Source organism: Rhinolophus sinicus, linkage group LG16, assembly GCF_036562045.2.
Source record: "Rhinolophus sinicus isolate RSC01 linkage group LG16, ASM3656204v1, whole genome shotgun sequence".
In the NCBI taxonomy this organism is placed as follows: Eukaryota; Metazoa; Chordata; class Mammalia; order Chiroptera; family Rhinolophidae; genus Rhinolophus; species Rhinolophus sinicus.
In genome coordinates, this window is record NC_133765.1 from 26666600 (window position 1) to 26689091 (window position 22492).

Below are 22492 nucleotides of genomic sequence, written 5' to 3' on the forward strand. Positions count from 1 at the left end.
TGCCCTTGGGTGGGGAGCGGAACTGAGTCAGCAGAGGGAGGGGGGATTGTGTGGCCGTGTACAGGCCACACCAAGCAAGTGGGCGCTTGTCATGCCCGACACTCGGCCTCTGGAGTAAATCCAGGGCAGCCCAGCTCAGTGCTTCCACAAAGGCTGAACCCTCTGGCCAAGTTAAGAGTTAGAGAGCTCAGATGGGCGAGTGCAGCAAGGACTACCTTGGGTCACCCCTGGACCCCTTCCTTGGAGCTCGACTTGTCAGAGCAGGTGGCACTGTGGGGCTAGGAGGCTGGCCTTTGGACCGGACTCCAGGAGGGACAACTGTGCCTGTCCTCCCTGTGACTTTGTGTCCTGAGCTCCCCATGCCCTGAGCATAAGGGCCCCTGGATGCTCCCATTTGGCGCGTCTTTGAACTTGGGGATGGCTTTGAAGCAGGGGAGAGGGATGAGTTTTGGTTGGGTCCTGCACAGCCTCTCATCTTTCTACCCAAGATCTCCTTGTGGGCAGAGGCCAGTGATCTCACTCTGGTGTGTTAACAAATGGAGCTGGGGGGGTGGGGGGGCAGGTGGCAGAGTGGGGCGGCCCACCTGACACCTTTCAGAGCACTTTCTCTGCAGTTGCTTCTGGCTTGTGCTTCTTTTGCACCTGCTCAGGTGGGGGAGTCAGGGATGTCAGCTTTGTGGGTGGGACAGCCACTCAGCCCCCGTCTGTCACCTGGTGTCACTTGGTGAGGGAGGCATTAGTGATATGTGTGCTTGTGATAGGCTCGGCCTGCTTTATGTTTATTATCTTACTTGTTGTTCCAGCTGGTTGAGCAAGCCTTGGGAATCCCACCGTCTCCACTGTTCTATAGATGAGCGAAGTGAGCTCAGAGAACTGCAGTGTTAGCAAGTGGCAGATTGGGGTTTGAACCCAAGGTGTTCAAGTGAAAAGCCTGTGCCACATTATGTTGCAAACTCACGTACCTGCTGAGGCCGGGCAGGGGTTGTGAATAGATGAAGTGGGCCAAGAAGGAAAGGGACCTGGATTCCAAGCTTACCCTGCAGAGAAGCAGACCAGTATTGCTAGCTCCCCCGACTACTCCTGGGAAGACAGAAATCCTGGCTTTCGTGTGCAATCTCTTGATCTCTTAAGACTAATTCTGATTTCTTAAAAAGCACAAACACATCCGTGCGGGGGGTGGGGTTCAACCTGCAGGCCTCCTGCTGGTGACCTCTGCCGTATTCTCTCTTGCCTCCCTTCACCCCCACCCCTGGTCCTGCTGCCTCTCGGATCCCCCTGGAAGAAGAATCAGAATTCATTGCTAAAAGTGATGTTGGAAAATTGACCTGGGCCAACCCTTGGTCAATTTACAATTCGTGTTTCACCAAAAAGATGGATAGGGGTGGAAAGTTAAGGAACTGTAGAATCGGACAGAAGGGAGGACAAAATGTGTGCTTGGCCATCCACGTTCAGCGGCCTGAGCAGTCTGGGCTCGGCCACCAGCTCCCCGGGATGCCTCTGGAGGGTGCCGGTACTTCCTGCTGTCTGCCGCCCCACACTGACCTGCCGTGGGTACTAAGGGTGGTGAGGCCTCTGGGAAGACCCGCACACTAGGGGAGAGTGCCGTGGCCGCTCTTTGGGCCTGTTTTTGAAATTTGTTCCTGTCAGTCGGAAACAGGAGTCATTGTTCATAGTGAGATTTGACTCCTTTCCTCCCAGCTCCTGCCTCATCCAGGTGAGGGGTAAGACAGTGGAGGGGGCCAGGCACCCTTTGCTTGTAGGCAGCGCCTCCCAAGGGACAGCCCACAGAGGGAGACATCACAGTGGGGGTCAAGGAAGAGTGGGTGGGGACCGAGACCTCCACTTTTAAAGAGGAGAAAGAAGTGGTGTCAGAAAGGGCAGCAGCAGGTAGCACTTGATCAGCTCACTGACTTCCTTGGTGACCACTTCCTGTCTGGATGTAGAGAGCGACAGGAGGAGAGGCAGCCACCCCAGCTGGCGGTTTTGTTCAGATCGGAGGTTGCCCAGTTAACCCCAGGCTCCCCGGTATTTCATACAGCTGTTCCGGGACAGAGCACAGGATTTCTAGTCCCGTCTGCTCCTGGGAAGTTTCGGGCAGCTGTACCCCTCAGTGCACAGCACACTGCTGGCCACAAAGTAGGCACTGTGAGTGTGGAGTGATGGGGTTCAGTGCTCCTGAGTTATGCTGGCCTGCCCCCCACCCCAGTGGCCCTCCTTGGCCCCCCAGAGTGCGAAAGCGTTCTGTGAAAACACTGCAGAACCTAGCGTCCAGTGGAACTCACCCAAATCTCCCCCTCAGAATGTTGCTTCTATTAGAAGACAGTCCCTATAGTTCAAAATCCATCTTCCATACAGACTTCTGGAATTCTCCAGGTGTGTACATTGGGGGCTTCTATGTGATGTTTCGGCATTATGGCTGGGCATTGCTCTTGCCATATTTCCTTGCTCTGCTGGGGTGGATTCCCAGAGCCCTAGAGTGTCTCCTCCAATAAAATCCAAATCAGGGCTAAGGTGGACACCTTCCTGGCCCCATCAGTCTCCTGGTGTAACCAGCTGTGCGTAGGGGAGGGAGGCCGGCCACACTAGGCCACTTCAAGCCAAACCAAGCCAAGCTGGAACCTGGGGACCCTCTCTACGCATGAGCCCGGGGCACAGACCACTCACTCAGTTCTCCCCTGAGGCTTGCCATCTGCTTGGCTCTCTGCCTCAGCTCTGGGGTTGGTAGGCTTCTTGCAGGCGGACTAGAGGGTCTTGTTTTCGTCCTGTTCCCACCTTGTCCTCCTCTGCACCTTGACGTCCTTACATGTGAGCCCTGCCAGCGAGACTGACAGCCCAGAGGTCTCCCTAGATGCTTTTTTCAGGAAAGTCACCTTTTTCCTCCCTTTTTCTTCTTGTGCTTTCCCAGTATGACTCTGGTTACTCAAGGCTGTGAGGACTACAGCCTCCATCTTCTTCCTCCCTGTCCAGGAAGAGGCCGGTTTCCCAGTGCGGAGAGTAGGCAAGGGTCTGGGCTTGCAGAGAAATTGGTGTCCTCGGGACGATGGCTGAAGCATTTCCCTCCTTTGTAGGTCAGTGACGCCATCCCACCAGGGCCTCCGGTCAGGTCAGGCCAGCGGCCCACCTGCATGGGGATGAGCGTGGGGAGCTTGGGCGGACTGGGACAGGAGTTGGAGCTCCTGTGCGTATGCCCCTAGACCGTCCCGACTCCGGAGGTGCCGGCAGTCAGTCATGACACCAACTGTCAAGTGGCCCCAGAACTTTGTCTTGCCCAGAGCTGAGCAGATGGCTTCCAAAACCTGTGAGACCAAGAAGGGTGGTATGGATGCCTCCAGGGAAATGAAAATGTCATTGAGGGTCACCTGGGGGATGCAGAGGACAGCTGGCCCTGGCTCTTTTCCTCTCCAATGTGCCACTTCTCAGAGCTCTGATTATCTCAGCTAGTAGTGGTTCCAATCTACGTTCCGCAGTGACGTACCCTACAGATGACACTTGTGGCAGCTAAGGACCATGCGCTGCCCATCCGTGAGGGCACACTTGGGGTTCTGTGCACTTCCTAGCTCTTTCTGTCATACTGAAACACACGTGGGCGGGGCTGATGGTCCTGGGTAATCTTGAGCTTGCTTCAGTCTGTTTCCTAAAATTAAAAGCAAATACGTTACAAATGTCAGTACTTTATGATTTCTAGCCAGGGACTGGTGGTGGCATACCTCACGGCTGACGGATTACACATCAGGCTTGAGATTCGCTTTGTCCCTAGGCTGTTGGGTGCTTTCCCTGGAGCCCTGACCACCATCTGTCTCCTGATGATTCTCCTGCCTCCCCTTCCTGTTTCTGAGGGTGCCAACTGCCACTGATCTGTTTGTGCCCAGGCTCCTCCCTTTTCCAGATAAGAAGGCTGCCTGGCAGTGAGCGAGAGTAGAGGTCAGTGCCTGGGACAGCCCTGTCTTGCATCATGCTGTTCAGATGAGGCCGCTGGCCCTGTGACACAGGAAGGGACCACTCGTGCAGGCTGACCTGTACGGCAGCAAGTTAGCTGGACCATGGGGCTCCAGCCTTCTCTGAATTCTTGAGCTCCCCGTGCCACCATTAGGGGCTCCTCAGTGGGTCAGGACTCTGCCTCGGGCTGAGGGTGAAGGAGAGAAGGAGGGAGGAAAGGAAGGAGGCCGAGAAGAAGGGCCCGGAGGTAGTGGTGCAGCAGACCGTGGGGGAATAGCACCCCAGCGGCCAGCCTTCTTGGATTGCTCCAGGGGCTCCGGGGACTTATGCTTTGGAAGCTGGACAGTGGTGACAGGCAGAATGAGAGACAGCTGCTGACAGCCTCTCCCAGTGGGGTGTCATGGAAAGAACGTGGATGAGTTCTGCAGCCAGGCAGAGCTGTCCTCGAGGGGCACTCGGCCTGCCTGCAATGCGTTCTCATCGGACATCCCTGAGCCTCTGTGCTTGTCTGTAAAATGGGGGTGTGAAGCCAGGATCCTAGTAGATGCTTAATGAGGATTATTTTCCTCTTCTTCCCTTCCCCTGTCTGAGCTTTCTGGCCACGCAGCCCTATCTTTGGGTCCCTTCATAGCATTGTGCTGGGCTCAGAACCTTACTGGCAGAAGCAGAGGCTGCTTTTTCCTGGGTGTGCTCCCCTGGGAGGTCAGAAACTGAGAGCTAACGTGGAGCTTGGGAAGCTTCTGCTGTTGTCCCCATTCCAGGTTCAAAGCCACAGGACTCTCAGACAGCTGTGACTTCCCGGCAGGCAGTGGAGCCCTGACACTTCTCTCTCTTGCCCCTGTCCTTGCTAGGGAGTGAGTTGGAGGCATCTGGACTCAGTTGATGTTCTCCGAGGAGGACTTGGAATGAACCTGAGGCAGGGAGGAGTGAGGTCAGTGGTTTGCTCAGCAAGGAGGCCCAAGATAGTGACGGGCCTGTCACAGCTCCCAAGATTCCTGGCTGCAGTTCCTGGCTCCACCTCCTCCCCCTCCTGTTCTTAAGGGAGATAAAAATCAGTGATGTGGATTTATTTACCCAGTGTCTCATCTGTGTCACAGTGGGAGGGCAGAGGAGATTCTCCCTAGCCTTCCTGGTGGCTTTCGCACTTTTTCATTGATTACTCACTGTGTGCTCTATGGCGTGTCTGAGTAACTGAAGCCCAGAATGGTCCAGTAAATTGCCACCCCAAGCTAGTAAGTGGTGGACTTGAACTTGTCTGCCTGACTACTTGGAGGCGGGTTCTTGCCACTCTGCCACACTGCCATGCAGCCTGGAACGCCAGAAGGGGATATAGCTATGTTCCCATCCCAGCTCCCAGCACCACCAGAGCTGCCAAATCTGGTATGGACAAGGGTGGCTTTGTGGTGCTTCTTAAAATTGTTCCCCAGAGTCCCCAAGTGCATGTGCAAAAAGTCTCTTTGAAGCCTCACTTCTTATCTTACAATTCATTTGCTTTTTGCATTTGACTCCATAACCACGCTTGTTTTAACAATTAAATTAGCCTTGCTTGTTTTAATTTAAGGCAGTGGTTAGAGTTACTTGCTCCTGAGTAAATTTGATCCTCAGAAGGTGTTCTGGGTTGATCCTGAGGTCGTTTCTGCGCCCTTGGCCTCCATCTGTCCCCTGGGGGTATGGATAGCTCTGCAGGAGATGGGGGGCCAGCACGTTCAGTATTATGAATATACAGCTCTGTTGTACTCCCGGCACACGGCTGGGAAAGGGTAGCGCGGCCCAGTTTGGTTGGAGAGTCAGGTTGCAGTGCGGGGGCCGAGGAAGGGGGGGTAAGGGCTAGTTTGGGGCCATATTCTGAGAAGCTCAAGACCAGGGGTCTGATCTTATCCCATAGGCAGAGAGGGCGATTTGTGGCTGAGTTCTGTGAGTCCTCCTTGCTTGGCTCACATCCACTCACTGTACGGGAGGCCACGGAGGTGCTGATGCCGGGGATCCGGCGAGGGGAAGGCGGTGTCTGTCCACAGAGGGCGTGCAGCTCAGGGGGAGAGGTGAGAGTCATGTGGATGCACACACATAGGTGGGGTTCCGAGGCAGTCACACTGCTGGTGTCTGCCTACAGGGTCGGAGTGGGACAGCCCAGAGCAGGATGCTGCGGGTGGAGTTGAGAAAGGGCTGAGCATGGATCCGAACGCGCTCATCGAGGTTGTTGGCTTCCTGTGATGAAAAGAAAGGGAGGAAAGTGATGGGGAGAGGCCCCGGGAAGGAAGAATTGATGCGACTTGGTGACGAGTGAAATGTGGGAGCTAGAAGAGGTGCTATAGGAGAACGGGGAAAGGCAGGTCAGAGAGCTGAGTTAGGGCAGTGACCCTGCTGCCTGCGACCGGGAAGCACTGACCTGTTCTGTGGCCACCTTGGGCTGTGTTCATTGGTCAGAACCTGACTGGCACAGAGTGGGTAACTAGTACTGTGAAATCCACAAACATCATGGAAAGACTACAGCTCATTCCTGAAACAGGCAAACTTTTGAACTTTCTGTCCCAATCTCTCTCTGTAGGGCAGATGACTCACTTCTGAGCCCCTCCTAACCTCTGTTGGTGATTAGCAGGGGTGAGAGGCCCAAGGAGCCGCCCTGCTCTGCAACAGACCAACTCGCCTCAAAAAACTTAGATGCAGGGATGGATTGGATGGATTTGCAAGAGCTGAGAAAATTTCCAGTACCTGAGCCTCCTGGGTTCCAGGCTGTCTTTTTGTGTGTAAATCGGTGCTTTACCCATTGAAGGGACTGTGGGATGGGACTGGAGATAGGCCCTATAGACTTGACCTTAAAAAGTCTATAGTCTTTGAGTGACCTGACGAGGTGGATGAATCTGACCGATGAAATGCTTCCAGTGGTGTTCTGGGACCAGTGGGGGAGGGCTGAGCCGCTGACCCTGGACAGAGAATCATTTACAGTAGAAAAGAGACTCTGCTGGCCGGCCAGCCTGGACCTGCTCCTGTGCCTATGGGGGGCTGGAGGTGTGCAGAGTAAACCTGGGGAGCTCCTCGCACCTGCTGTTGCTTAAGCTCCCGGAGCCCCATCAGATGGGGAAGGCTGATGATCAGCGGGGCCCCTGGGTGGGTGCCTGGTGCAGATGGGGCCTGGCGTGGTTGGGTTTCTGTCTGGTGCTCAGGGTGACCTCTGGAGTTGCCTTTCCGCCTTTATTCTCTCAAGTCTCTGGTTACTTGTGCTCTGTGACCTTGGGCGCAAGCCAGGCACCCAATAAAGAAAGCGAACCTGTCGGCACACTTTACGTGTCAGCCCTGCAATAAAGGGCTCCTCAGCAGACAGGAAACCACCCTCCCATGGCCTGTGGGAAGCCCAGGGAAGAAACGGGCCACCTCCCACCTCTCCCACCTCTCCCGGCAGTAGATGGGAAGAGTCGGCCTTCTCCCCTGGTTTCCTGTGTGTCACCCCAGCCCACACTTCCTTCAGGGCTATGAGAGTAGAATGGCAGTTCCTGTTGAGTGAGGCATGAGTCAGCCAAGGAGAAAGGTGGCTGAGTCTTCATAACCTCCAGGCACGGTTATTAAATATTTAGGTGACAGTACAGTATTGATCGGTTCTCATCCAGCCCCTTAGGGAGGGCAGTTCCTGTCCGGGAGTCAGATAATGGCAATATCTTAGATTTAGACAAATTCCGAAGAGCTCAAAGGTGCTATCTAAATTTCAGCCGAAATTGTATTATCTCCTCAGAGCTTGCTACTAGAATAAGGACAAATTGGGTTCTGCCCACTCCGCAGAGAGAGACGACGACCCTAGGTGTAGGACCCATTGATGGGCATCTAGCAGGCTGAGCCTGGCTGTTTTGTCTGCTCACTGCTCCTTGCCCGTCTTCCTCTTCCTCGTGGTCCCTCTGTCAGTCAGCTATTCATTCCAGCTGCTGGGGATGTGGAATCCAGCAAGACAAGGCCCCTGCTCTCTAGAGCTGAATTCTTGGAGAGGAGACAGTCAGCTGACAAGAATCCAGATTGGCAGGGAAGGCCCCTTTAGGAGATTGAGTTCCTAGTCAGTGTCCAGGCCCTGGATCCCTGGGCTATGTTGGGGCAGAGCAGATCTGGCCTAATTGTAGATTGGTCCTTACTGGTCACAAATCTGCCTTCCCTCCAAGGACAGTTATCAGGATAAATATACCCAGCTCCCCATTCCTGGGGAGTTACTCACTGAGCAAAAGTACCCCGCTGCTGGGGATTAGATTACCTCTGCTCTTGTGCTCAGGGCTGGGGGAGGGGAGACGCGCCTTTTTGTTCTGCTTTCCTTCCTAATCTGGAAGAGTTTCAGCAAAGGGGCTGAGATGAGACCATCTGCAGGCACTGGTCCTGCTGTTTACATAGCTCCTTCCTTAGGAAGGCCCAGCCCCACTCACTGCTTATGTCCCTGGGCTCAGGCAGCCTTAAGGAGGCCGGGCAGCTTCTCTGACACCAAAGCCCAGCAGGTGCTCAGCAGGGGGCCCCCAAACTTCCCTTACTCAGAGTTCTGAGCCCAGCAGGATAGACAGGCTGTAAGGCTGAGCCTCTCCAGGACTCGTGGGGAAGAGACTTGCTGAGCCGGTGCTATCTCTGCGAGTCCAGGTCTCGTATTAAATGGCAGGGATGGACAGCTGGCCCTGGACTTTTGGGAAAGCCCTGTGCTCTGACAGTCCCTAGCTGCCTGTGCTGGAGCTTTCGGGGTGCTTGTTTGCTGCTCTTTCCTTCTGCTTGTCAGCTGCTAAGGAAACTGCCATCCTTTGCTTGGGGCAATGAGAGCTGAGTTAAATTGGCTTGCAGAAAGAAGATGGGTGACCAGGTCTTGAAACTATCTTGTTCTTACTGTGCGCCTGTCCTAGACCTGTCGAGGTGGGTCTTCCCGATGACCAGAGGACCCCATCTCTTCTAGTTCTGCTGGGGCTGCCAGGTGGAAGAGTGACGAGGGGCCCAGCGCTGGGGTGGGAATGGCAGCGTGGACTCTGGGACTCAATGATGCCCCACATTTACCTGTCCTCATCCATGGAGACCTGCTGGGGAGGCTTCTATGGGGTGACTTTGTTGTCCCCAGAATGGTGCCGCTAACTGCTAATCCTGAATTGCAGCATCCTTTGCCTCCAGGAGTGGGATGGGATCGCGAGGCACTTTCTCTTTCACCTCCAGGGCTAATCACTGCCGTGTACTGAGCATGTGCTCTATTCCAGGGACTGTGCTAAGCAAACACTGTGTATATGCATTTTCTCATGTAATCCTTATTCCTGTAAGGGGATGGAATTCCCATCCAAAAGACAAGAAAACTGAGGCACAGAGCAGTTAATCAGCCTGGATGAGCAATCCGGCCACTGAGCAGTGACTCAGAGTCCCCCTGTGTGAGTTCTACCCGCTAGTGTGCTTAGAGCCTGGGAGGCGTGAATGGCTCTGGGTCCTCCTGCCCCCCACCCCCACCCCGTACACTTGAGGGATCCTGGATGGGCCTTTATCTGACACTCTTGGCGTCTATTCAGCATTAGGCCTCTGGTCTTGACAGTCTTTATCTCGTACTGAGAAGTGGCTGGGGTGGCAGGAAGAAACCAGTCTCGTGAAAGAGCCCTGATGACTTGTTTTTATACTGTAGTTGGGGGTGGAGGTAGAAAAAGGGTTCATAGATTCTCTTTACCGTATTGGGTGCCATGTGTCAGTGGGTCAGCCTAGGTCCCCAGAGCCACAGTCTGGGGGGCATCTCCTACCTGGGGAGCATGAGGGGGTGGGGCAGCTGCTTATTAGCCCTGGAATGCGGTAGCCCTGGAATGCGGACAGACTGGCCTCTACGTCCCCTCCCTCCAGGGGCAGCAAGACCAACTCCTATGTCTTAAACCCCTGGGGGGTTGCAGACCCGGTGGCTCCCACCCCGTTCTCAGGAATATACTCCTTGGCTCAGTGGATGGGGCCAGGGAAAGGCCTCTACGTCTCCGTCTCCGCCTGGCCCCAGTGCGCCGTGCCGCCCAGTCGCCTGCCCTGGGGCCGCCTCCCGGCACGAAGCCCTGCTGCTCTGAGCGTGGCTCCAGCCGCGGGGTGGGGATGGGGCACCTGCTGGTGTTGCATATGCGGAGGGGACGCTGACGGCCAGGGCGTCCGTCCTGTGGGTCTCCGAAGCCCCGCGGGCTGCGTCACTTTTGGGTCGCCCCTTCAAATCATAGTGTGTTAACAGGCACGGGCTGGAGGCTTGGCACCTAGGTGGTCTCGTGCTCCTCCTCCGAGCCTGCTCTGTCCCTCCAGCTTAGCGGAGCTTCTCGCATTGAAACTTACCCAGTGCATTGGTGGCAGTGGGGCTCCCGGGTCTTCGCCAGCCAGAAATTCTGTGATGGCGTGAGGTTACCTTCGGTTACTCCCCCCGGGGCTGGGAGCCTGCGAACCGATGGCGCCCTCTGGCGGGAAGCTGCGGAAGGTCCACACCCCTTCGTCACCAGGGCGTAGCTGAGTGGCCTTTGCTCCTTGGTGGTTTGGAGATTTTGCACTCAGTGCCGTCATCCCCTTTCGCCCCAGTTTGCAGAGGAGAACCCCTCTTCAGGGCCTGGGAAGTTCCAGGGCCTGATTCTGAACGCCCAGAGAGGTAAAAGCTTTCAGAGTCTAGTGTGGTTTCCTCCGGAAAGGGGCTTGGAAACCCCAGGGAGAGCTTCCTTCTGCAGCATGACTGGGACAGTCCTGGTGGCTCTGACTCATCCGGATGGCCTCAGGCCTGGAGAGGTGCTGAGGAAGTTTGAAGCCTTCCTTAGCCTGAATGAGCAGCCCTGACTACTCCTGACACTGCTTCTGTGTTCCAGTGGGCCCCACATTCTCTGACATCTTCTTTGAGTAGAAGGAATTTCGGAGCCTGCCCCGAGGGTATTTAGAGCTGGGTGCCAGGCAGTAGCCATAGCTGAAAACTGCGGGACCCCTCCCCATGGGGCACTGCCTGCAACTGGAGTCCTCTGTGCCTGGCTTCCCTCTGCCGCCTCTGTTTACTCAGGAAGGGGAGGAGTTTGCTGAGCTTGCAAGGAGACTTTGGCCTGTAACCATTGTGCAGCCTGTGGGAAGACAGCAGGCTCTGCACCCACAGGAATCCACCATAGTGCTCAGAGTGTACTCCGTGGCTGCCTCCTATATTTCTGGCTGTCTCCTCTGAGGCGTTTGTATGGGGTTTGGGGGGACAGTGACCCCAAGCCCTGTCCAGTCACTGATCAAAGACTAAGGTTAGAGAGCGAGAAGGAAGTTACACCACAGAGACTGTGGCTGCGTGTGGCCTCCTCTGGATTCATCTCTCTCATTCTGAAGTTTGGAAAATGATGTGCCTTCTCCCTGCCATCCACACATTTCACTTTGAATGTTAGTGTATTACTTTGCGTTTTCATTCAAGGCCACTCTTTTCGTGTCTTGCTCAGACTCTACCCGCAGAAGACTTAGGAGAAGTCAGTACTTTGCATCTCACGCTGAGCTCCTTGGAGGAAGATGTTTTTCTGAATTTCACAGAGCAAATAAGATCTGATGTTTGCAGCTTCACATGTGCACTATAGCATCTGCTATCCCCTATCAACTACCCCAGTTGACTGAGGAAACTGAGGCTCAGGGAAGCTAAGTGATTGGCTGTGTGGCCATGGATAATGGAGAGAGCAGCTGGGACTTAAAACTTGAGATCTTTTGTCTCTCTGTCCCAGGACTGCGCCTTCTGACCAACAGATGTGTCCATGTCGAAAAGAGCCCATTGAACCATAAACCAGAAGCCAGTCTATAAACCAATAAGCCAGATTTAGAGTCAGGTCACGAGCGATGGGGGAGGTATTTGATGCAGAGGGCAGTGGTGTCCCTGACTCGGGTTTGACAGGGAAGGTTAACTATCTGTCTTCTGTTGAGTGTTTAGAGACCAAGAGACCCAAGTTCAGATTCCAGCTGTGTCCCTTGCACCCGCTGTGGCAGTGTGGGGGTATGACTACCTTTGAACCTCAGTTTTACCATCTGTGCTTGTGTTGTGAGGGCGGGAACACTGGCACGTGGCGGGTGTCCAGGCACGGCAGCTGCTCCTGTTAGCGCTCTGGGGTTGTACTGGTTGCCTGCTCTGGGGAGCCCCCTGGCCCTGCCCATGATGGAGAAGGAGAGACCCTGCCTTGGCTGGGTCGGGCCTAGAGGAAGTGGGAACTGCACGAAGCCAAGGCAGCAGGTGTGGCCATGCAGAGGCCCCTGGGATTGGCCCTGGACACTGGTTCCTTTTCTGCTGTTACCTAGACACACTGACTCCCTCTAGTTCCGGTTTATTAGAGACAGGAAGCCAGACCTCTTCCACAGGACTTGGAGGGGGAGGGGGCCACATGAACTGACCTTCCTCAGAAGTTAGGAGACCTGTGCTGCGCGTTGGAGCCAGCTTCCCCTTTGCACAGCTGGGTAGGTGCTGGGGGTAGGTATTGCTGCCCTTGGGGGAAGGAGAACAGGCAGGCAGCTGGGAGAAAGTACGGGCCCACAGACCAAGGCCCTGGTAAGGGCTTTGCTTCCCACTTACTTCTTTCGAGCAGGGGTAGGGTTGGGGCTGGGGCCCTGAGGAAGGATCAGAATGGCAGTTCTCAGAGCCCGGCCCGTCATTCAGGAAGTTGTATTGTTGAAATATGGCATCATCTTGTGATCACAGGAAGCAGCCTCTTAGCAGATTTTTGGGATTTGGGGCTTCTGAGGAGCCAGCTATCCTGCAATGCACTGTCTCTGTGATGTAGGGCGAGTCCCACCACCCTCCACGCTGGTCCCCCCATCCATACAGGAAGGATCAGAATCCCACCTCTAGGGGTAGGATTCACTGAGACGGTGAATGCCAAGTGCCCGGCCCTGTGTGTGTCCTCAGTGCCTGGCAACAAGTGCAGCCACTGCTTTCTGAGGTTCTTAAGGGCCTGGGACTGAGCCCCCAGCAGGTCACCAGGGAGGTGAGAGTGAGCAAGCCCGTGAGCACGACAGGAATGAGGGTGTGGCATGTGGGGCTGGCTCTCTGGGCTGTGGGGCTGGTGAGGGTCCCAGGGGGAGAGGGGTGAGGTGGGGGGGAGGTGGGGGTGAGGGGAAAGGGGAGGGAGGGGGAGATCAGGCTTTTCTACTCCTGCCCCTTTCACTGTACCCTGTTTGTCAGGAGACTAGGGAGATCCAGGGCCCCTCTGTTGTGTGCCCGGTGCCAGGGTAATGGAAGCTTTCACTTGAGGGCCATTCCGCTCTCTTGCTGCTGTTAAAAGCAGAATGGTGGGGCCCTGGAGCCTCTGGGGCCAGGCTGCTTGCCAGGCTCTGCAGAAACAGCCTATGGAGCAGTCCTGTCCTCACCCCCCCACCCCCCCACCTTGGCCGAGGGGGTAGGGAACATTGCACCAGCCTCGTCCCCGCCCCCACCTCCACCTCCTCACACACCTCACCCCATAGCTGGGACGGAGCTCGGGAGCTCGGAGCCTGGGCTTCTGCTTCTACCTGGTCAGGAAGACAGTACCACCCCAGAGCCCCTCCAGTCTGGGGGCTGAGAAAGCTTAAGCTCTTGGAAATTAAGTGGAACCTGGCACTGCCTGGGCCCCTCCCCATGACGTGGGCCCCTCCCGCCCATTCTCTCCGCCTGCCCTGTGGAGTCAGAGCACTGAGTTCCAGGAAGGCATTTCTGACTCTCAGTCAGCCAGCTACACAGCCCTGTCTGGAGGGAACACAGGTGCCTGATTCTCAGGTAGGAGAGCCCCACGGGCAGCCCCCGGAGCCTCCAGAGCAACTTCCGTCTGGGGCTGGGATAAGAGGTCAGCTGTGGGAGCTGGTTCTTAGCCAGGCTGGGCTGGGCTGGTATCTTCCTGACCTGAGGCTGGTCATTTTTCCCCATGGGCCTGGCAGGTGCTCAGAAGTCATTAACACTTGAATGCAGGCAGGGAGGGCACTGCCAGTGGAGAGTTAGTTCCCAGGATCCCTGGTTCTTACCCACGCCCGTGCCTTCTCTCTGCAGACGCCCTGCTGGAGGACTTGGAGTCCACCACCTCCCACATCTCCAAACGGCCTGTGTTCTTGTCCGAGGAGACCCCCTACTCCTACCCAACTGGAAACCACACATACCAGGAGATTGCTGTGCCACCTCCTGTCCCTCCACCCCCATCCAGCGAGGCCCTCAACGGCACGATCCTTGACCCCTTAGACCAGTGGCAGCCCAGTGCCTCCCGATTCATCCACCAGCAGGTAGGTAGAGGCAGGGGCTGTAGCCCCTAGAGGCTAAAGGAGCTTATCTGGCAGCAGCTTGGGGAGCCAGGGGAGGAGTGGGCTCAGGGCAAGGGGAGAGGGGCCAGCTGTCCCCACCAGGAACCTCGTGAGGGGGGGCGGTGACCAAGTGTTAATCACCTGTCTCCAGCCGGAGTGTGGAAATTCCCTGGTGAGCAGCAGCCTCCTGGGGGTGACTCGGGCTGTTCCTTTTCCTCTCCTCGGGGAGGCTCAGAGCACTCTCCTTCCTATAGCCTCAGTCCCCGCCGCCTGTGTACGGCTCCGGTGCCAAAACGCCCAGTGCCTCCATCCCCCAGGACGGCGTCGGCCCTCCATGTCCCCGAGCCGGTGAAGAAGAGCACGTCTACAGGTACTGCTCCAGCCCCTGCCTGCGCACCTGTCCCTCCTGCTTGGAAACTCCAGGGACCAGCTGGGGCTGGAGGCAGCTGCGGCCAGGGCCAGGGGCTGTGCTGCCTCAGGGGTCATTGGGCTAACATCTCCGTGTAGCAGCTATTACATCACCCCAGTTGCTGGGAACTGAGGCAAGACTTCCTTCCTCCGCTCTTCCTAGCACATCCCTTCCCCACTCTCTGCCCTCTTGCGGGGGGAGACTCTATCCCCTTCACCTTATTCTGGAGAATTTGGGGGTCGCTAAAGCTGGGGAACGTCTCTCACTGGGGTCTTCTCTTTGCCTCTCAAAGCTTCCCCAACAAGCAAAAGTCAACTGAGCCTTCACCCACCGTGATGAGCTCCTCCCTGGGCAGCAACCTTTCTGAACTTGACCGCCTGCTGCTGGAACTGAACGCTGTGCAGCATAACCCCCCAGGCTTCCCTGCAGGTAGGGCTGAGTCCCTGGGGCGGGGGCCTGCCAGAATCCCCAGACCCACCCGCTGGCTACTGGCTCCCCAGAGACCTCAGGTTTGAGCAGCCTTTCTCTCGCCCTCTCCCTAGATGAGGCCAACTCGAGCCCCCTGCTGCCTGGGACTCTGAGCCCCCACTATGGCATCCCAGAGAATAACAGCCTGCTGGGTGGCAAAGCTGGGCCCCTGATGAAAGAGAAGCCCAAGCGGAACGGGGGCCGGGGCTTGGAGGACGTGCGGCCCAGCGTGGAGAGTCTTCTGGATGAGCTGGAGAGCTCTGTGCCCAGCCCTGTGTGAGTGTCCTCTGGGCTTGCCCAGGCAGAGAGGCCTCGTCCAGCCAGTGTCCGTGCTCCAGTATCTGCCCACTTAGCCCCCTCGTCACTCCTTCCCTCTACAAGTCCCTGTTGTCTGCCAGGCCCTGCAGCAAGCACTGCGGGTATTGCTGAGTTACACGGACTCCGTTCCTGCCTTCAGTAAGCCTGCCATCCTTTAGGAAAGACACATCGTGCTCGCTGAGGGTGCCTGCAGCTTAGGAGCCACACAGTAGGGTTCAAACCTTGGCTCTGCCCTTACTAAGTGTCATCTCTCAAGCCTTAGTTTTTCCACCTATAAAGTGTTATTAGGGGCTGTGGGGTGATGGGGATAAGGCCACCCGCCTCAATAAGGGTGAGACCCAATCATAAATGTAAAGCACATTGAATGGTTTCTGGCTCATAGCACATGATGTACATGGTAAGTGCTTTCTAAATGTTAGCTCTTCTCAGTGTGACCGTGTCTTTAGGACAGTCACACATGCACAGCTGTGGAGGGTACGCGGGGTATTCTGGCTTGTTTAACAGGCAAGCTTGAACTTGGGCTGGAGGGCCAGAGGCATCTTCCTGGGAAGGATGCCGTTTGAGCGGCCCTCTCATCTCCCACATCCACTCACCTTGGAGCTCTGTCCCCCGGGCTGACAGCAGCCCCCTCCCAACGATGGGTCCCCAGGAGATACTGGGAGTTGGTGGGCTTCCCAGTGGTTGGGGGTGACAGGACCCCACTGTTAGAGCTGACATTGATTCCCTGAGGAGGGGAGGGCCACTCTGGGGGAGCGTGGGGCTCGGCTCTGGGGTTCCCACTGATGTCCTGCCTGGCCTGCAGCCCCGCCATCACTGTGAACCAGGCGGAGATGAGCAGTCCTCAGCGAGTCACCTCCAGCCAGCAGCAGACACGCATCTCGGCCTCCTCTGCCACCCGGGAGCTGGATGAGCTGATGGCCTCACTGTCGGATTTTAAGGTGCCTGGAGGCCCCTCTTCCCTGCCCCGTACCCTCTGTCTCCCCCATCCTCCTCCTGTACCTCAGTGTGAGTAGCTGGAACTCGGCCCCTCAGTTTGGATGCCTTGCCCCAAGCCAGGGACCCTGCAGTGCCTTGGCCTTGCCAGGGTGCGGGGGAGGGAGGGCCAGGCCAGGCTGGTGGGGACTGAGCTGCCTTGCAGCCTGGGCAGGCAGGAAAGCGCTCAGCAGGGACATTCCTTCCCCCCGGGGTGCTCTCAGCTCCCAGCCACCCAGGGAGGGGATCAGGAGGCTGGGACAAAGGGCCCTGTGTTGATGGCTGCCCTTGGTGGGGGAGGGCATTCTCTGCTGGGCCATGTGAGCCTTGGGGTTCTGTGCCTGAGAGGTCATTTGCCCTAGAGCCCCATCTCCCACGCTGGCTGTCCTCAACACGTCGTCTTTCTTTCTGCCTCTGGCTTCTGCATCCAGAGGCCTCCTTTGCCTGGCTCCTGTCCGGCCCCTTCTCCCTCCATGGGCCTCTAAGTCCCCACAAGTTCTGTCTGTGGAAAACCTAACCTGTCGGGCTGCTGGGACAGTCCTGCATGCGGCACTTCTTCCCCTCCCCTTCCGGGCCTCCCCAGGCCTGCCAGGCCCGAGATGTTTTATTGAAAAGATGTGGTGCCTCCATGGGATTGGTATTGACTGAGCTCTCCAACAGTTGCTGACTGCACTCTTCCATGTGGGTTGACCTTTGGCGCGTGACTTAGGGAATCTGAGAAGGGGAGCGAGTGGTCCATGTGCTCTTGGCCCTGATGGTGCCTCCAAACCTCTCTTCAGCTGGGGTTTCGTGGTGGGGGGTGGGAGCGAGCCTGAGGGGAGGGGGCTGAGCTACTAGCAGTTCTGAGCAGCCAAGGTCAGGATCAAGTGTGTTGGACCCAGGCATTGGCCTAAGGGAGCCTTGCCCGAACACCCTTTGGTGCGATGATGCTCTCTGAGAGCCCATGTCATGATGCCCCGTGAGAAGCTGAGCTGGTTCTCGCTGTGCCCCTAGAGCAAGGTTTCAGGGACATAGGGAAGCTGGGTTTGTCTGGAAGAGACCGAGCTGAGCATGGAGCCAAGGTTGGAGGGGGCAGAGCAGCTGCCTGTGGCTGACTCTCCCTTGGTGGTTCCTGGGCTGACCTCCCTGGTCACCTGTCTCTCATGGTCACCTCCCCTTAGCCTTTCTCCGTCCTACTACTCTGACGGGGGTGGCCTCCCAGGCTTTGCTCAGTGGCTGCTTTCTGCTGCCTGGGTTTGATGGGGGCCAAGGACTTGGAGCCCAGGAAAACCCTGTTGGCCATCATGCTTCAGCGTTGCAGCTACCCTGGTCAGTGTAGGTGGTAGCTCTCAGAGCCCTAAGGCCTAGCGCACCCCTTGCAGTGAGCTTCCTTCTTCACCGCTCCCATCTCTCTCTCCTCTCCCCTCTGCCTTTTGTCTTTCTCCTCCTCCAGACCAGCTCCTCGGCTGTGGCCTTGAATTCCCTGGGGCTGCTGCCCAGCTCAGCTCCATCCTCACACCACATACTTCCTTCTCCTCCTCCTCCTCCTCCTCCTGGGCCCTCTGTTTTCTTGCCATCTGCTACTAAACCCTCCCCTGGAGGCCACTGTCACACCCCGGAGGGCCTCTGTGTTGCGGTTAATGATAAAGGACAGGGCCTTGTACCTCCTGCGGCCCCCAGCTGGCTTGATTTGGCCGGCCTTGGAGTAACAGCTGACACCCCCGACTCAAGGTGTCCTTCTGTGGAGGATTCTCGGGGGCCATTTGGTACAGCGAGTCAGGCTCGAGTTCGGAGCCTGACAAGCCTCACCAGTGAGCGTTCCAGGGCTCCCCACAGCCACACTCCACCCGGAGCTGGGTGTGTAGGTTCCCAGGAGCCTAGAGACCCCCAAGGGCTGTCAGCCAACCGTGGGCATCCAGAGGAGGCTGTGGCTGTCACGTGGGAGCGGCCGTGGGCTTTGGAGACGTTTGGGCCTGAGACTCCCCGCGGAGCTACACCCAGCTTCCAGGAGTTAACCGAGCCAGCTGTCGTGGCTGTGGACCGTCAGGCCATCTTCCCAGATACCTGGAGTCTCACAAAGGAACGTGGACAGCAGAAGGAGAGGGCAAGGCCAGAGCCAGCGGGGCTGGAGAGCAACTGCTCTGCCCCAGTTGACGAAGAGCAGTTAGGTGGAGAGACATCCACAAGGGGAAGCCTGGTCGGGCCAAGCCAGGGACCCGAGATCCCCAGGAGACCAGAGGGCACTACTGAAGCTGCTGCCGCGGCCGAGAGGGAGCAGCCGGAGCTTCCACATGCCATAGTCATGGACACACCCAACGCCACCGAGAGGATTTCCACCTCTGGCCAGGCAGGCGCAAGCTCGCACGGCTGCTGGGCATGGCCCCCGGCGGGCCTGAGTGTGGGCCACTCCTGGCTAACCGCATGCAGCCTCCCACTCTGCGCATGTCTGCTTGGCCAGCAAATCCCAATATATGGTGGCCTGTGTCCCTGACGACCAGCACTCGGCAGTGGGCTCCACGGGGCCAGTGGAATTGCTAGTGACAACCCCCCTCTTGCTTGTTTAAGGCTTTTCCCTGTAGATGAGCTCCCCCTGGCAGCTTGAGGTGATATGTGTGAAATGGTTAAAAGCATGGGCTTTGGGACCAGGTAGAACTGAATATCTGTGTGACCTTGGGCAAACCCCCACCAGCCTCAGTTTTCTCATCTTTGAAATGGGGGTAATAATAGACCATTTTTCCCCGAGGTTGTCCAGAGGATTAAATGAGGTAATGCCTGGAACGTGCTTAGAGCATAGCACACGGTCGTCAAAAAGCTGTGGCTGACGTTACTATTATTATTATTTGCTACTGTTATTATTTGCTTCTTGCTTGATTAAAACTTCATGCCCTTTCCAAAAACAAAACAAAACAAAAAACCAAAACCACTACAAACTAGTAGGTTATGATATAAACATGAAAAACTGGTTAAAAGATTTGGAAGGAAAGACCGCATTTTTTATTACAAGTCAAAAAAAGAAAGAAAAAAACCTATGCCCTTTCAAGAATGTCCACTTACATTCTCTCAAAGAATTCTCATAATCCTGTAAGGCAGCCAAGAAAATACTGTAACCCCATTTCAAAGATGGACAAGCTGAGGCCCCTGGAAATGAAATGTCTTGCCCAAGGTCATTGCCGACTTGGAGGTGAGTGCTGGGTGCAGGGAGTGTGCTGTGCCGCCTGCCTCCACCGCACCTCAGCTTGGCTCTTCTCTGGTGGTTTTGTGCTGCCCTTCCCTCCCTGGGGCACCCGAGTGTGCACTGAGCAGCACTGGCAGAGCCCAGAGTGGGACTGTGACAGTTTCCCCCTCCCCCCTCAGATCCGCTCCGTGATCAGGAGGAGCCGGGAGACGGGCCATGCGCACCCCATGTCCCGGGAGCCCTCCCCTCGCCGCCGGCTGGACCCTGCCACCCTGAGCAGGACCCCATCTCAGGAGCGGCTCATCGCAGAGCTGCAGGGTCGGCTGGGCATCCAGCCGGAGGTGGAGGATGCAGCAAGGGCAGCGGGGGCCTCCACGGAGGACTGGATGACCGAGGGCGTCGTCATCACTGTGCAGCCGCGAGGGAGGCGGGCTGGGGGGCAGCTGGTAGAGAAGGTAGTGGGGAGATGCCCAGGGCTAGGCCAGGGCCAGGTCAGCAGGCCTTCCGATTCTTCCCCAGCGCTGGCCGGAGGGGAGGTTGTGTGTGTGTGTGGAGGGGGGAGGGCCGGGTCCTGTATCCTTGGCCCTGTACGGCTGGTCTCATTCTTGGTATCAGAGTGGGAAGGCCTGGGGGAGCCTGGGATGCCACCTCTACCAGCTCCTGCTTGCTGAGCTTATATTTCCTCTGTCTTCTTCATCTCTTTCCTTCCTTTCTTCTCTCCAGGTTGTCTTCCCTCCTGGCTCTCCCATTCCCCTGAGAAGAACCTTCTCTGTTCTGCCTTCTCCTCCTCCTCCTGTCCCTTTGCTCCAACATCACAGAGACGCCTCGGCCAGCAGCTCTGCTCCCCTACCCGGCCTGCCTACCCCTTCCACTCTGGGGCCTTCAGCAATCCCTCGTGGTTCCCCTGAGGTCCAGGGTGCTGGGGCAGGGCCACGGCAGGAGGATGCACAGGGCCCCCCTCCTCCCTCTCCTGTGCCCCACACTTCGAGATCCGTGGGCTGTCAGACCGACGAGGACCCGCTCTTCCCCCCGATGCAGGCAGGCCCTGGGGCCCCAGCACGAGCCCTGCTTGTCCCCACTCTGCACGCGTGTACACATACCCTCCTCCCCTCCATCCACAAACCCAGCACAGCACCTAACACAGTCCCTCCTTAGACCTTGCCTTGACTCTGGACCCCCGTTTAACGTGCTGTCTGCACTCCCACCTTGGGCATCAGCTGTCTGGCTTCCCTGTGGGGCTTCCTTCTGCTGGCCTCTTCCCACTGCCCCTCAGCCCTGCCTCAGGCTCCAGCTGAAGAAGCCATTCCCAGAAGGGAAACCAGTACCTGTCCCTGCCTCTGCAGCCCCCAGGCCCAGTACCTGGAAGTCCCCTATGCTGTCTGGCCCAAGTCTCCTCCCCTTCCTGGGTCCCCTGCCTTTGGTTGGCTCACCTGCCTCTCTCTCTTCTCCCCCTGGGCCTCTCTCTCCGGGTTGTTTTTCTCTAGACTTTTTCTCCTGATTTTGGTATTGCCAGTGGGGGTGGGGAGATAAATCCTCTTATCTCATTCTAAATTCCCTTTTGTGAAGTAGTCCAATAACAAGGTCTCTTTTTCTTCCTTAATTAAAAAAAAGTTTCTTATCCTCGTTTCTTCCCCTATCTAAGATCCAGGGCCTGGAACAAAGAGCGGATGGAGAGCTGGCAGCCGGCTGGCCTCCGAACGGCAGGCAGAGCAGTCCCGAAGGGCAGGACGAGGGAGGGGTCAGTGCCAAGGCTGGGGGCTCAGTGTCCTGCTTGCCATGTTTCCCGGGCCTCGGTCAGGCTGGTGGGGTGCCGTGAGCCCCTCTGACCGCCAGCATGTCTTGCAGATGTCATTCCTACCTCTAGTGCTCTTGAGGCCCCTTGGAGGAGGTTGCACTTTTTGCTTCCATCAACCCACCTGTCTGGAGGGAGAAAGCCCCCAGTGCCACAATGCTGTGAGACACCATCCTAAGCCCCAGAAATCCTGACCTGCCCTCTCTGTTTCTACAGTTCATGACCCAGGGGAAGACGGGCAGCAGCTCTCCGCCAGGGGGACCCCCGAAGCCTGGGAGTCAGCTAGACAGCATGCTGGGGAGCCTGCAGTCTGACCTGAACAAACTAGGGGTTGCCACGGTCGCCAAAGGGGTCTGTGGGGCCTGCAAGAAGCCCATCGCTGGACAGGTGATGGGAGAGCCTGGCAGGGAAAGAGGGAGTGGCAGGTGGGCCTGAGGACCTTTGCTCCTCCAGGAAGGGTGCCCCGTGGCAGGCCAAGGCGTTGAGCCACATTCTGCTTACCTCCTCAGGTCGTGACTGCCATGGGGAAGACGTGGCACCCGGAGCATTTCGTCTGCACCCACTGCCAGGAGGAGATCGGGTCCCGGAACTTCTTTGAGCGGGACGGACAGCCCTACTGTGAAAAGGACTATCACAACCTCTTCTCCCCGCGCTGCTACTACTGTAACGGTCCCATCCTGGATGTGAGTTCCTGGGCACGGTGGGAGGGGCAGCACGCTAGCTCATTGCAGCTTCACCATCACCCTCGGAGGGTGCAGGTGGTGCCATCTGAGGCTCAGGGAGGTCACATCACATGCCCAGGCTCACAAAGCTGGGAAACGGGGGCTGGGATTCAAACCCAACCCTGATGGCATGGCCTCCGAATGCACGTCAGGCAGCCCACCTTCCTCCCACCTCCCATCCCAGATTCCCTGCCTCAGAGACTCCCAGAGGTTAGGAGCCCTGCCCAAATAAATGGAGAGGAGGGTAAGTCTCTCCTCTCCTGCTGTGTGACATTAGGGAAATGCCTAGGCTCTCTGAGCCTAAGTTTTTTCACTTAGAGTCATAATGGAACCTATGACCTTGACTGCTTGTGAGGATTAAAGGAGAGAGAGTGTGCTTGGCATGTCACCTCCTTTAATAAGTCAGAATTCTCAGCGGTATTCAGAGCACAGTCAGGAGAGACCCCCATTTTGGCACTGTTTGCTCTTTCCTTGGCTGGGAGCTAGGGGTGGGGGTTATGTGGGAAGGATAGCCTTGCCTGTGAGTCTCAGTT

The 22492-nt window shown here is 56.9% G+C and overlaps 1 protein-coding gene and 1 long non-coding RNA gene across 5 annotated transcripts in view; one reads left to right on the forward strand and one right to left on the reverse strand.

Moving 5' to 3' along the window:
* The window catches only part of PXN (paxillin), a 43898-nt gene that overhangs the window by 17862 nt on the left and 3544 nt on the right, over window positions 1–22492 (forward strand). The window contains exons 1-12 of one of the 4 annotated variants that reach the window (XM_074321811.1): window positions 12181–12318; window positions 13880–14106; window positions 14379–14494; window positions 14826–14962; window positions 15076–15277; window positions 16122–16257; window positions 17724–18617; window positions 19625–19900; window positions 20169–20483; window positions 21088–21183; window positions 21454–21624; window positions 21747–21920. In XM_074321811.1, coding sequence (XP_074177912.1) covers window positions 14869–14962; window positions 15076–15277; window positions 16122–16257; window positions 17724–18617; window positions 19625–19900; window positions 20169–20483; window positions 21088–21183; window positions 21454–21624; window positions 21747–21920 — 2358 coding nt within the window. In that variant the 5' untranslated portion in view covers window positions 12181–12318; window positions 13880–14106; window positions 14379–14494; window positions 14826–14868. Of the gene's footprint in view, window positions 1–12180; window positions 12319–13879; window positions 14107–14378; window positions 14495–14825; window positions 14963–15075; window positions 15278–16121; window positions 16258–17723; window positions 18618–19624; window positions 19901–20168; window positions 20484–21087; window positions 21184–21453; window positions 21625–21746; window positions 21921–22492 lie in introns of those variants that run through there. The other 3 variants (XM_019727841.2, XM_019727842.2, XM_019727843.2) reach the window with 3 other exon arrangements.
* On the reverse strand, window positions 5473–10533 carry LOC141569270 (uncharacterized). Its single transcript, XR_012492767.1, has 2 exons — window positions 10213–10533; window positions 5473–6141 (listed from the first exon to the last, which is right to left on the reverse strand). It is a non-coding gene; the product is annotated as an uncharacterized LOC141569270 (long non-coding RNA).